The 15,256-nt window shown below is 41.8% G+C and overlaps 1 protein-coding gene across 5 annotated transcripts in view; it reads right to left on the bottom strand.

The window, feature by feature from the left end:
• Nucleotides 1–15,256, bottom strand: part of vav3 (vav guanine nucleotide exchange factor 3) — a 109,828-nt gene that overhangs the window by 12,373 nt on the left and 82,199 nt on the right. For 4 of the 5 annotated variants that reach the window (XM_080418258.1, XM_080418260.1, XM_080418259.1 and 1 more), the window contains 6 exons: nt 14,270–14,303; nt 10,527–10,657; nt 8,077–8,142; nt 4,921–4,955; nt 3,355–3,471; nt 934–1,021 (listed from right to left, as the gene is read on the bottom strand). In XM_080418258.1, coding sequence (XP_080274384.1) covers nt 934–1,021; nt 3,355–3,471; nt 4,921–4,955; nt 8,077–8,142; nt 10,527–10,657; nt 14,270–14,303 — 471 coding nt within the window. Of the gene's footprint in view, nt 1–933; nt 1,022–3,354; nt 3,472–4,909; nt 4,956–8,076; nt 8,143–10,526; nt 10,658–14,269; nt 14,304–15,256 lie in introns of all 5 variants that reach the window. The other variant, XR_013932413.1, reaches the window with a different exon arrangement.

The following is a 15,256-nucleotide window of genomic DNA, read 5'->3' as shown; positions in this document are numbered from 1 at the left end:
CATCTTGATGCCACGTGCATTTTCAGAGCATGTTTATTTGAACAATCAATCGATTACGTTCCACCTTGGATCGATGGAACCTACGTACCGTAGTTCTTATTTATTGGTATTACTCTTTGATTTTAATGTTATACTATCATTAAAATGTTATGTTTTTGCCAATTATTAGGTTGAGAACCAGTAACTACAATTTAGAGGCAATTGCTACAGTAGGCTAGTGTACAGTATGTAGAACTCCTGAGCCCTGAGGCCAATGTAAACACATCTTTAATCACAGCTTTTTTTAAATGTATTTATATTTTGTATATATTTTTTGGGGGATTTATTTTGGGGCATTTTATGCTTTAATTCAAATCAGGTCAATGTAGAGAGAATGAAAACCAAGGGCACAGAGAGAGAGAGAGAGGAGAGAGAGAGAGAGAGAGAGAGAGAGAGAGAGAGAGAGAGAGAGAGAGAGAGAGAGAGAGAGAGAGAGAAAGAGAGAGATCAGACATGCCAGACAATACAGGGGTCGTATTTGAACCCGGGTCCTCACAGGGACCATATTGTCAGTCCAAAACTGTTACTTTTCAAGATTCAAATTCAAAAGCATCTAAAGTAGCAGATCTACGAGCTCGAAACGCGGCGTGAAGCGACGCGTTTCGAGCTCGTAGATCTGCTACTTTTGATGCTTTTGTGTGACACTGTAGTATGATCAAGTAGGGCGTTAATTTACGAATAAAATACAAACTGCTAAAATATGGAGATAAGAGGTTTCTGCCAGACAGCAACAATATGGTCTGAGCCACCACCCCAGCTATTCCTGTACACCCGTTCTGTAGCTAAATTTGACACTTCATTGGGGGGGGGGAACAGTATCACTAATTTATGAGGTGCAAGCGGTGGAATTTAAAGAGAGAGAGAGAAAGAGAAAAGGAACCAAAAATGACTCACTAATACGCTCCGGAATTTCTTGTTCTCTGCTATGTGGAAGCAGCCCTCCTTGGTCAGGATCTTGATGTGTTTCACGTCGTTGCTGTACCTGTGGGCCGTTGAATAAGTTATGAGTGTAATTTCCAGCCACTGATCACCGCCATCGATCGGAGCCTGCACTCCCCCCTCACTCCCCCCCATCCCCCACGGCCCCTAGGGACGCTCCCCCCGCCCCCGTCCATGTAATGCATGGAGGGCCCAAAGGTTCCTGACACACGAGCGATGGGAAGTCGAGAGAGAAGGTGTGTGTCTGTGTGTGTGTGTGTGTGTGTGTGTGTACTTGTATTATTATACAACCTGTGAGGGACAAATGTCCCCACAAGTATAGTAAAAAAAAATTATGAGCAAACATTGTGAGGACCATTTGTCCTCATAAGAAAAAAAAAAGTGTTATGGTTTAAACTTGAGGTGAGGAGTTAGGCTTACGATTAGGAAAGATTCAGGTTGGGGTATAAGATTAGTCCTGTGAGCTTGTCAATTCTGCTATTTCTCAGCTTATTGTCAGCTATTAATATTATATATTTTAGGTTTTAGTTAAATGTTATTTTAATATATTGAACTTTAATATTATGTAATTACATATTTTTTTTAACAAAACAACAATGAGCTAATATGGGTTCTCTCTCCTTATTGGATGAAATTGGTTATCCACCTGGAAATGTATTTTCCGTTTACTAAAGAGATCACTGTTGCTGAATAAACACTATAGTAATGATTACTATGAGAAGAGATATTTAACACTTGTAAAAAAAAATAGGGGGGAAACACTTACAGCACCTTTAATTAAATATTTCAAATCGATTAAAAAATGTTGTCACTTTATGGCAAAACAATATTGGTCAAAACATGTGTAATCAGTGTAGTAAGACATTTCCATTCAATACGGAGCCCCCTGACACCGTCGGTGGACGCACGATCAGAATACCAATGCAGTCAGCCTCCTTTGTGCATCACACCCAGCTATCCTAGCCCTGTCTTGATCTCTATCACTCCCTGAACGCTAGTTTCTTTAGGCATCATTTTTTTTTACCTCCCAATATTAGATGTTGAAGCCCCCTAATAAACAGCCCACAGTTACTGAGGACTGCCGTAAATTAAAATGCTACCGCTTAATTCTGACAAGCCCAGGGCCTCGAGGCTATTCGGCCCAAAACTCATCAGAAATCAGCTCCCAGGTCTGAGCAGATGTGGGGGGGTGAAGGAGAGGGCATCTCCATTTGTCTGCAACACTCTTTTAAAATGTAGTTCCCACTGTTCCCCCTCTCTCTCTCTCTCTCTCTCTCTCTCTCTCTCTCTCTCTCTCTCTCTCTCTCTCTCTCTCTCTCTCTCTCTCTCTCTCTCTCTCTCTCTCCTCTCCCTCTCCCTCTCTCTCTCTCTCTCTCTCTCTCACACACACAGAGGTGTTTTAATAACTTTGAGCAGTCTGATAGCCTAGTCTCGGCGGTGTATACCGAGAGATTTGTTTGCATTCGCGCAAGCAATTAAGACATCGACGCTGCATGAACTTGAAGGCCTTGTTAAAAAAAAGGCCCATGTTTTGTAGGAAGACTGGGAGAAAAAAATGAGTTAAATGGCGTTGAGAAGGAATCTGTCTGTCCCTCACCAAGAGGCTTGCTGGTTCCCTGTTGGCAACAACAACAACGTCCCAGCAGAACGGCTTGGCAAACACACCTAGCATAAGACGCCTCTGTTCAAATATGCCTGTTCAAATATACCTGTCTTCCCAGACAGCAGTGGTGCAAAGTAACTAAGTGCTTTTACTTTACTTGAGTTATTTCCATTTTTCAATATTTTATAGTTCTATTCCACTACATTTTTTTTTTTTTATTTTTTTTTCAAAAACACGTGAAACACGTGATTGGCACGTTGCACCATAGCGGTAAAACACGTGAAACACGTGAAACACGTGAATGGCACTCAATGAGTTAATTAGTAGTTACTTTTCAGATATAAATTATGATATTAGGAAACATACATTAACCACTTTAGCCCTATTTTATTCGTAGGCTATTTGAAAATAGACGATCTAGACGATCAAGCTGATCTACAACGCGTCGCGATGTGACACACCCGTTGTGACACACGCGTTGTGAGCTTGTAGATCTGCTATTTTCAAAAAATTTTGTGCTTTTACTTTTGGTACTTTAAGTACATTTTGATGCCAATATTTTGTACTTTTAATCAAGTAAATTTAGAATTCTGGACTTTTACTTGTAACAGAGTATTTCTATATTGCAGATACTTTTACTTAAGTAAAGAATTGTAGTACTTTTTCCACCACTGCAATAAAGTGAGGGCAGATGCGGTGGACATTACGGACACATCACCACCAGTGAGCCCCTGGACCTTTAGTTTGTTACAATACATCTTACATGTACTTACTTGATGCTAATGGCGTACTCTGTGAACTCGCGGCTGCGGTGTCGGACCAGGTACGTGCTGTTGACCCGATTGATGAGTTCCGACTCTGCCTGTAGTCTCTCCATGGGCCCAGCGAACCTGACAGCCAAAAACAACAACGACAAATGTTATTTGGACAGACTGACAGCTTAATTTATGCTCCGTCACTAAAACATGTGAGTACTTTTTTCCCACCACTGGCATTTAAAATCAGCGCCAGCTTTACCAGCTGTAACATTAAAGTGCACATGTACACAAAAGTGCATTATTAATTACAATCCAATCATATTTGCTCTTCTGAATGAAGATGCCAATACTTTTGTACTTTTACTCAATAAAACTTTGAATACAGGACTTTTATTTTTTCGTAACACATTTTGGTAACACTTTACTTAAAGGTTGGGTCTGTAATGCATTATAATTGCATTTATTATGCATTATAAGTCATTATAACACTCATTATAAATGTTTATATTGTATGTATATATGTAATGTATATATTATTCATGCATAACAACTTATAACGACGACACATAACCTAAGTTATTGTAGTTATAATGTGCTGTTGCACTGAGCTTATAATGCATTATGACCAGTAATTATATTGCATCATAAATCTTGTTTTAAGTTGTCATACATGATTATAAACATTTATAACGAGTGTTATAAAGCCTTATAAGCACATTATATTATGTATGCATTATAAATGTGCTTATAATGCATCATATGCCCGAACTTAATATACAGAGTTACCCATTTCTACTGTGTTTCTACATTTTGGTGCTACTTTTACTGAAATAAAAGATCTGCATACTTCTTCCACCACTGCCTGTATGGGGAAACAAAACAACTACAGCTAAGCCACAGGGGATGCCCCGTGATGTGGCAAAGGGAGATAATTCTTAGGTTTGTGGTCTTCTGGCAGGGCTACTCTGCTACAACATGCATAGTCATGACAGTGACTTGCTGGATAGATATTCAAAACACTTGTTGTTGAGGAAAGTGAAGCAAAAAAATCACACCATACCGCCGGTGTGTTTTTGGCTTCAGTCCAGTGTTCCCCATACACTGGGTCGGGACCCATTTGTGGGTTGCGGACACATTTGTTATGGGTCGCTAGTAAATATCCCTTTATTGTTCATTTACTACATTTTGTTCTTAATTGGTATTATTATTTCAAAAATCTTTTAAAAATGTCCCTAAAAAAACATTCAATAGAAATATTTTCATAAATTAAATCAATGAATTAGAAAAAAAACTTGTAAGAAGTAGTGAAGATAGCACATCTCGGGGAGACATCACATTTCTCTTTTGGGCCTGAGCGAAAAAACTTTGGCAACCACTGCTTCAGTCTAAAACAAACACCCAGACTATCCTAATTCATCTTTCTCTGGTGCTTTGGCACATTTTTGGCATTTTTGGCACATTTCCCACACAGTATGTGAGTTCCAATAGTGTCATTCAAAACAAAAGCAATACATTGTGTTAAAATAAAATCAAATAAACATAAGAGTGTGGGACTGAGAAATGCTCTTACTGGGAACATACCAGGGTTGTGTGGAGTAATCGACTGGCTTCGGCACCTGGTGGCATGAAGACAGAATGTGAGCGTTAAACCACATTTTTACCCTCTCAACTTTTTCCCAAACCAGTGTTAATTACGTTAACGAGATGAACCCTAGCGTCCCTATTCTGAGGGCCGAACATTCGGAGAAGAATCTACAAGCTCTCCACGTGTCAGAGGTTTTATGTAGAGGGGGGAAAAAAGGAGGAGGACCAAATATAGACCCGTGGGCAGTGGTGGAAAAAGTACTCAAATGTTTTACTGAAGTAAAAGTTTCGATACTGCAATGCAGAAATACTCTGTTACAAGTAAAAGTCCGGTATTAAAAATTTACTTGAGTAAAAGTACAAAAGTATTGGCATCAAAATGTACTTAAAGTACCAAAAGTAAAAGTACTCATTATGCAGAATGTCCTATTTCAGTGTTCGAAATGTAAAACATCTTTTGAAAATAGCAGGTCTACAAGCTCACAACGCGTCGCAAAGCGACGCGTTGTGAGCTTGTAGACCTGCTATTTTCAAACAGCCGAAATATATAGGGATAAAATGGTTAATGCATGTTTTGCAATAATAACAAAATTCTACAAAGTACAGTAAGTACGTTTTCAAATAATTGTAGTGGAATAAAAAGTACAAATGAGATGTAGTAGAAGTAGAAGTACTGAAAATGTAAAATAATCCAGCAAAGTACAATACTTGAGTATATGTACTTAGTTACTTTCGACCACTGCCCGTGGATGACTCGATTGTAAATTGTAAACGGACTCCAGTCAACAAGTATATACTGTATAGGGTCCAAGTGGCTAAACCACTTTCTATTCTGTTTCTTCTTACACAATCAATCACACAACCCTTTGCTGAACTGTAGTGAACTCTTGTGTATGCCACCCGTCCCATATTCCAGTGTTTTTCTTTTTTCAAACTCTGAACAGGTGCGTTTATTTTTTTACACTTCTTTCTAATGACCCCAAGGTACGGCATAATAACCCCACTAAACCAGACTAATGTTGTGGTTATCTTTACAAGGGCATAAACGGAGCCATGTTATCTACTGGAGAACTCATATACTGGAAGCAGCTGTGTGGTCATACTGTCTGGACTGAGACGTCAGTCTCAATACTTTTACTTGACAGCTGACGCATATCGTCGCTGTCGTGCAGTGGTGTAAAGTAACTGAGTACATTTACTCAAGTACAGTACTAATGCACACTTTTGAGGAATTTTTACTTTACTGGAGTATTTCCCATTTTCAATACTTTTACTTCTACTCCCACTACGTCTCAGAGGCAAATATTGTACTTTTACTCCACTACAATTATTTGACAGCTTTAGTTACTAGTTACTTTAGATTTAGATTATTATCACAAAAAATACCATTAACCACTTCAGCCCTATATATGTTTCTGCCATTTGAAAATAGCCGATCCACAAGCTCACAATGCGTCGCGATGCGACGCATTGTGAGCTTGTAGATCTGCTATTTTCAAAAGATTTGTATACATGTTGAACTTGTGAAATGGGACATTCTCCACCATGAGTACTTTTACTTTTGGTACTTTGAGTACATTTTGATACCAATACTTTTGCACTTTTACTCAAGTAAAATTTTGAATACCTTACTTTTACTTGTAACAGAGTATTTCTACACTGCAGTATTGATATTTTTACTTAAGTGAAAAATGTGGGTACTTTTTTCCAACCAGTGCTGTCAGGTGGAAACCTTGTCCAAAACCGTTCCTTTTTTTATTATTATTTAAAAAACATTTTAAAGGAGTGAAAATAGTCGATCTACAAGCTCACTACACGTCGCATCGTGATGCATTTTTGAAATATTTTGTTAAACGTTCAGATAATCTTCACCTATATTGGCATATCTCCAAAATAGGGACACCAGGTTGAAATGGTATCACTATCTACATCGCTATACTAAATGCCTATTTCCTTTTAAACCAGGTTTAAGATCTTGAATCAGGCTAAATTGCTGCTTACGGTACTAATAAAACTGGGGTTACATACGTAACCCCTAGCTTTACATCTATTGAATGTGCTGATTTAGTCATTCATTGAAAAAGGCTTGATCTATACATGTACAGTACTGTATATCTATGTGATGTTGTTGCGCACTGGAAGTGGGCTATTTTGTGAGCTTGCAGATCGGCTATTTTTGGCGCGGGACAACGGCACGGCAAGTATACATCAGGCACGGATCAAACGCTTATAAACCACTTTTAACCCTGGCATCCCTATTTTGGGCATGTGATAAGTTGACGACAAGTTGTGAGCTTGTAGATTGTTTATTTTCGATATCTGTCGCACAACCAAGTACACAGAGGCTTAACTGGTTACGCACACACAGAATGTAATATACCTTTTGCACAAACCGCATTACGTGACTGGAAGATATGCAAGTAAAGCCTGATACAGAAGCAGTGCATGCATGATAGGATAGAAAAAAGGAATGGATAACGTAACGTGTAAAGAAAAGACATATCTCAGTTTAAAAAGTGAGTAAGTATAGTTATAAGATTAGGTACTGGGATACGTGCCAAGTCACGGACATTATTAGAACACACAGCAAGTTAACCCCTTAAGACCGGGAACGCATCTGTGTAACCACTTACAGTAAACCATTATTTTATACTTTGGCTATCAATAATAGCAGATATACAAGCTCATAGCATATCTATGAGCTTGTAGATCTGCTATTTTTTGAAAAATCTTGGGAAATGTGTGCAAATCTTTGAATGCATAATATTTTTAAAGCGAGCATTTGTAAATCTTTGCTTCTGCTGGGGGTCCCTGGAACAAATTGTTTTGAGATGGGGGTCCATGGCCAAATACACATACATTTTTGACACCTTGACATGAACAAGTTTGAAAAAAAACGGTTAGGATTCAGAAGACTAGAATCCCCAGAAGCAAAGATTTGAGTAAAAAAAAAGTATGAGCTTGTATGTCTGCTATTTTTGAATAGCCCAAAGAATTCAAAAAATGACACAGATTCTTTCCCGGTCTTAATGGGTTAAAAGCTCAGCCACTTCTACCACTTTTAACATAGCGTAGCCAATTGCAAAGCCACTGAGGCGAGTCCTTGTTTCCAGATTATAGCGCCACAGTAGGAGGAGGAGGGGCTTTGCTTACACATGGACACGGCTTGACGGCGTCGCTTGGAAAGAAGCCAACCTCCTTCGTCGACAGGATTTTGCCCTGGAACCACAGAGAGATAATTGGGTTATGTTCGTCTGGCTGACTCCGTCTCCAATAACTCAGAAACAATTAGCTCGTGACACAAGAATGGTCCAATTTTTTTACAGCCCTAGTTAACAATTGTTGAAAGAAATAATGCCTGGCGGGGGAAGAGAGAGGGAGAGAGAAAGAGAGAGAGAGAGAAGCTGACTATAACAGAGTTGCTTATTCCTCCCATGGGAAACCGGCACAAGAGCTCAGTGTCTTAATTTAACAACTAAAGCTGACAAATAAAGTGTTTTCCACGGCGCTGTGTCACTTTTGAAGGCCGAGTGTGATGCGGTAATCCGCTCTGCTTTAGTGTGACAGCGTGTTTGGTTGAAAGCGACAAGAGACTGTCACACAGCAAAACAAGCGTCGCACGGAACTATTACTGTACTCTCATATCAATGCTGTGAAAAAATATAAAACGAAGGGCTCACAAAAAGTTGCAAGCTGCAGGTGAAACTTGGGGCGCCATCCAGGATTTTATCATGTCGGTGGTGTGTGGTATCACTCATGTTTAACCAATTAAGACGTGAGGCCGATTCTAAAAATGGCTTCTAAATCCTAACAGTTTTTTGAAAAACCTATGTTGCTATATATTGTTGCTCTTATCTCCATATTTTAACCTCTGAGAAGTACAGTATTGGACATACTGTATGAGGTTTCCACCTGACAGAGACACGTCATCCCAAAACCTATACCGCTTATGCAAGGACGTGCTGTGATTTGCCAGGAGCCACTTTGAGTGGCAGTTTGGGCAAACGCTCTTGCCAAAACACGATTTACGATTCTGTACTCGAAAGGCAGCTGAGTCGACCTCAAGCGAACCTCGCAACGTTCGGCGCGGCGACTCGTTCGCTTTAGCTCGCTCAGCGGTGCCTCTCGTGGCTCAAGTTTGCTTGAGACGGCGCCCCTCCGTCGCGGTCAAAAACTATACTTTATCAGCCCCAAAAAATAGCCCACAGTTGTTGTAGGCGAGAGGCACTTCCGCGTTGGTCACAGAAGAGGGCCGTGCTATGAGCTTGTAGATCTGCTATTTTTAAAGAATCGTGAAAATGTGTGCACATCTTTGAAAGATATCTATATCTATCTATATCTAACATTTGTAACTCGAATCTTTGCTTCTGGGGTTGGAGGGTCCCTGGAACAAAATATTTTCAGAAGGGGGCCCGCAGCCAAATACATATCATTTTGGGAGGTCCTTGATATGAAAAAGTTTGAGCACCACTGAAATTATAGCAACATATTTTTTTTTGATTTAGAAGACATTTTGTAGAATCCCCAGAAGCAATAAGATTTGAGTTACAAATGCTCGCTTTAAAAATATATATATATTCAAAGATTTGCACAAATTTTCACAATTCATGATTTCCCGACCTACAGTAGCCTACACAGTTAGCACAAGTATCTTCCTTTTGATTGTGTTACAGCCATTGCGAGGCACCTGTGATACATTTCTCCCAATGACATTTTATCGCTCTCTTTCGTGGCGGCCCCTGATAGCGCCGCGGTAATGATTAAGCCGCTATAACATTGACGGAGTAAACAGATGGTTGCTGACGGGCGAAATGAAATTACGCTGATCGATTTTACTTTGTCTGGAACCCCCCCGGAATAGGAATTATGGGCCCGCCGGTTTCCACGGTGACGGATATCGAGTGTTTCTCTCTCTCTGACTCAGTGTGCCGTCGGTGAAAGGGACTGCGTGCGCGTGAGGGGCGGGGGGAGGGGGGGTGTCTGATCCGCCGTGGGTCATGTACAGTGTCATTTTGCATGTTGCTGGAATGAATCTCTTCCCCTGTTCTCATGAAGACGACGATGAGCTGTCAGCCCCTTCATTCCAAAAATATCCCGCACGCACGCACGCACACGCACACACACACACACACACACACACACACACACACACACACACACACACACACACACACACACACGCACCCACCCTCCGGGAATCGAATTAACATGCATGGTGAAAAATTGATCTGAAGGACATGGGGGGGGGGCTCGTTTGCACACATGGCGCACACGCACGCACAACACTCTCAAAGTGAGGAATGCGCTAGATAAAAATGAGGTAGCGATGATGAGAGAATAAAGAAGAAAAGTCACAGTGAGATATAAAGAGCAGCGGAGGTAGAGAGAGATGGTGTGTGAAGGTGTTGTCACTGTCACCAGTCCCCACGCACGTACTGTACGAGAGACAGAGACACAAGGGAATAGAGCCTGACCATGCCAGATCTTTGGGTCTGATGTCTGATAGAGAGAGTGAGAGAGAGAGAGCGATAGAGCGAGAGAGAGAGACTGAGAGAGAGAGAGAGAGAGAGAGAGAGAGAGTCAAACAACCAAACTGCTCTGACCTGCCACCAGGGGCTGTGAACGTCGGCGCACATCAGCTCGATGATGTCACCGCTCTGGATGGTGAGGGGCGGACCGGAGGCCGGGCACGGCACCCCAAAGTAGTTCCTGATGACTAACATCTTGGGCAGACCTGCAGAGAGGGAGGAGTGTGGGTTACTGTCTGGTTATATATCGCTGTTGTTCTCCATATTCTAACTTTTTGTGTTTGTTCGTAAATGAACGCCCTACTTGATCATACTACAGCGTCACACAAAAGCATCAAAAGTGGCAGATCTACAAGCTCAAAGCGCTGCTCAAAGCGCTGCTCAAAGCGCTGCGCGAAGCGACGCGTTTTGAGCTTGTAGATCTGCTACTTTTGCTATTTTTGAATTTGAATCCTGAAAAGTAACAGTTTTGGACATCTGACAGAGACGATATTTATACTGTGTGTGTGTGTGTGTGTGTGTGTGTGTGTGTGTGTGTGTGTGTGTGTGTGTGTGTGTGTGTGTGTGTGTGTGTGTGTGTGTGTGTGCGTGCGTGTCATATTTTATGAACAGCCTTTTAACTTATCATGCTCTCTCTCTCTCTTTTACAGTAACCGTCACCCTTGCTCAAGATGGCTTGGCTACAGAAGCCGAAAACAGCAAATCTACAAGCTGTGAGATTGTAGATCCGCTGTTTACTTGAGAGATTTTGAATTAAGCATTCCGTTTCAATGCACCATCTGTTCCACGCAGCGAGCACTGTGTTCAAAAACAACATCATTTACAGTAGTACTTAACTCACTGAGAGTATTAGTATTGTATCCCGATATGTTCAAGTCAGGATAACAATTTCATCCAATCAGGAGAGATAAATCATACAGGATACAGGAATAAACAAGTGAAATTGGAAGTGATGGGGGAAAAAGGAGCAGACAAAATTGAAGCTGATAAATGGGTTCTCTATTCTGATTGGATGAAATTGTTGTCCCACCTGAAAATAAATTGTCTGTTCACTAAAGAGCAGGAGAGATGGGGAGACCCCTGTTACGGAAAAACACTCTATAGCAATGATTACTAAACAAACATCACTAACACCACCTGTAACTAACAATTTACAACTCAGGCATTTAGCAGCATTTCTTATCCAAAGCGATTTACAAGTGCAAGATCAGTTGGTCTCCCTCCCTGCCCTCTTAAACTGAGACATTTAGATAAGATGCTGTGGTCAGGGAGGATCACTACTGGTTGACAAGAGATATTCATTGTAAGATGTGGGGTGATAATATTGCATGAAGCTCAAAGCGTAATATCTCCCCTGCCCACACATGCTTTACGTCATTGGTTGTCAAAGTGGGGTCCTTGGGGGGGGGGGGTTCCAGGGGGCCCCCAGCAAAATGTGCTAATATAGCATCACACTAATTTTAACCACTTTAACCTTTTATACTTTGGCTATTCAAAAATAGCGGATCTACAAGCTCATAGCGCGGCACCGAGTGCCGCGCTATGAGCTTGTAGATCTGCTATTTTTGAAAAATCTAGAAAAGGTGTGCAAATCTTTGAATACATGTATTTTTATTTGTAACTCAAATCTTTGCTTCTGGGGGTCCCTGGAACAAAATATTTTTAGATGGGGGTCCGCGGCCAAATAAAAATCATTTTGGGGGTCCTTGACATTGACACAAAGTTTGAGAACCACTGCTTTACGTCGTAAAACCATTATACTGCTAGAACAGTTCTAAACGTATCTCCGACTCCCAGGAAGAGTTATGAGACGAGTTGAGGCGAACACTGAAAGATGCTGAAGGTGCTGCAAAGAAGTGCACCCTGCAGCTTGTGAGTGTGTGTGTGTGTGTGGGCGTGCATGTGTGCTATGGGTGTTTGCGTGCCCGAGCACGTGCCAGTCCGGGTCTGAAGGGCATGTTTGTCATGCAGAAGAAGTGCCTTCGCTGCTCTGCTAAACTATTCATTGTCCCATTATAGCCGGTAATGAGAGGGGCGTACGCACGCGTGTGTATACACGTAAACAACGCACACATGCCAATGTGCACATGCGTGCGCGTGCGTGCGTTTGGTCCGTTCCCCTTGGCAAGAAGTAACTCATTAGTCATTATTATATTCCAACGTAGTAAAAGTGCCCTCTCCGACATGCTGTTATCCATGCTGTGGGTGATAAGAGAGACGAGGGGGAGGTGAGTGCTGTTTGCTTCAGTCGGGGTGTTTATTCGCTGTGTGATATCGTCTTGTCCCCCCTGGTTACCCCCCAAAACATTCTTCTGCTTTTCAATAAACATTAAATATTGATTCACTTGACTTGTGACTTTGACATTTCTGTCACAAAGTCAGAACTTGGGAGGTAAAACTTGACAGAAAAAAGGGAATAAAAGTAGAAATAAAGGTGATATTGTGGGGGCGACACTCTGTTCTGCTCTGTTCTGTTGTGTTCTGCGCTGGCAGAAGGTGAGCTGGCAACTGTAGCCGGGTGCTAGAACTTTGGCAGACCTCAGGATCAGACCCAGATGTAAATTGGCGTCCTGGAACGAGTGTTGCTTTTTTTGGCACAGCTAAATTGGTTTCCAAGATATCAGAGTCACAAGCATGACGACTGAGCACGCACGCACGCACGCACGCACGCACGCACGCACGCACGCACGCACGCACGCACGCACGCACGCACGCACGCACGCACGCACGCACGCACGCACGCACGCACGCACGCACACACACACACAAGACATGCACCTATTGCCACCCTCACCTCACCCATAACATGCCCAAGATATCGTCACTGTTGGGCCCAGTGTCGCGGGCATCTCCATATTTTAACTTTTTGTGTTTTTTCGTAAACTAACGCCCTACTTGATCATACTACAGCGTCACACAAAAGCATCGAAAGTAGCAGATCTGCTCGAAACGCGGCGCGAAGCGACACGTTTCGAGCTTGCAGATCTGCTACTTTCGCTATTTTCGAATTTGAATCTTCAAATGAAACAGTTTTGGACATTTGAGGGTTTCAACAGATGGAGACGATATGCTCTATGCCGGTGTAAGACATGCAATAAAAGCTGGGTTTTTAAACTTGACATTGCATGTCATTGAAGAAACATTTTACTACTTGCAAGGAAATATGAGAGGAAAAGACAATTAGAAAAACATCTCCTGCTGAAAAACATCTCCCTGGTTATGACGATGCTCTGGCGCTGAAGATGGATTTTATACTTAGTTGCACACCAGAAACAGTGTGAGCTCGTAGATCAGCTGTTTATTCGGCAACGCGACTGCGTACAACCAGGTATAAATCTGGCGTCGAGATCTGCCAGCAGGAACGTGTGCTAACTAGCCCAGAGAGGGTTGACTTCCAAAGACCACATCGGCACATGCATGGAGAATTGAGTCTCGGGGGTATGAAAAACATTCCTGCCCACACATGAAGGGCCCATGTGTTAACGTGCCTTTGAAAGCCGAGGAGAATAAAAATAACAACGTAAAAACACGACCGGCATGGTCAATTTATGAGACGCCGGGCAATCAAGCACCTATTGATTTTGATGTGTCGCGAGTCAATAATGATTTTCTGCATCAGGATGGGGGTGTGTGGGGGGGGGGGATGTTTATCAGAGATTAAAGGCATGGCCTCGCGTGTCGATGTGGTTGACACTGCGTTCTCTGGGGGGATAAGGAGGGAGGGCGGGGAGGGGAACAGGCCAGAGAGAGGCGTTCTAGTGGAAGCTGGAGTCTGCATGTTGATGAATGGTGTGTGTTGTTGTGGCGCGGAGCCTCACCTGTGTCTCGATCCGAGCGGCTCAGCGTTTTGTCCTGCAAAGAGAGACCAAGATGAGACTGTGGACAGGAGACAACAGCTGAACACACACACGGACAGGTGCACAGACTGACACGCACACACTGCACACACTCACTGAGACACTAACCAAGCTATGCGTCTGTCTTGGCCATTATTTCTTTTTTTATTCTTCAATGACCTGCCCAAAATAGGAATGCTAGTTTGAAAGTGGTTAATACATTTACAATTAAAAAAGAATGAGCAAGAATGCCTAATTTGATTAGGGTTCGATTGAGGTTTATCTCACTACCTACGGTATAAACAGCTGTGAAATTCTAGACCGAATCATATCTAACAAAAAATTAACGTATCAAAAACATGAATGAGAATTGCTGTTTTACACAACAGCTCTGAACGAGGATCTTCAGCATAATCACATCACTGCAGTACTAATTGACCACAGCCTGTTCCTCTTATATTGCATCTCCATATTTCAAATGTTATCCCCTGATCCCTGTCTAATAAGTCAAATATGCCTTAATTACATTATAATTGCCCTCTATAACTAAAATAAAAAGAACACCTTAAATATGTTATTCATTTTAGAAACAGTTCATATTTTACGCAAGAGAGGCAATGCCCGTCGCACGTCGATGATGTCATTGGTCCATGTGTGGTCCAGCCTTATGGAATGTATGGAATGCACGTGCAAAGAAAATATTAACCTTAGAAGTATTAAGTTGTTTTTTATTTTTTACATGCATTCCATAAATTCCATAGGGTTAAGAGAGGAAAATGACATCATCAACTTGCGACAGGCATTGCCCCTGTTGAGTGAAAGATGAACTATTTCTAAAATAAACAAAATATTGAAGGTGTTTGTAATTTTACATATTTGGCTTATCAGCCAGGGATCCTTTTAATGTTGAGATTCCTGAGGTCAGTTGACAGCCCTATCACTGAATGAGTACGTCACTGAGTGAATAAA

The sequence above is a fragment of the Gymnoscopelus braueri genome, assembly GCF_963280865.1.
Source record: "Gymnoscopelus braueri genome assembly, chromosome: 21".
Taxonomy (NCBI): Eukaryota; Metazoa; Chordata; class Actinopteri; order Myctophiformes; family Myctophidae; genus Gymnoscopelus; species Gymnoscopelus braueri.
This window is presented reverse-complemented; position numbering and strand designations above follow the sequence as displayed.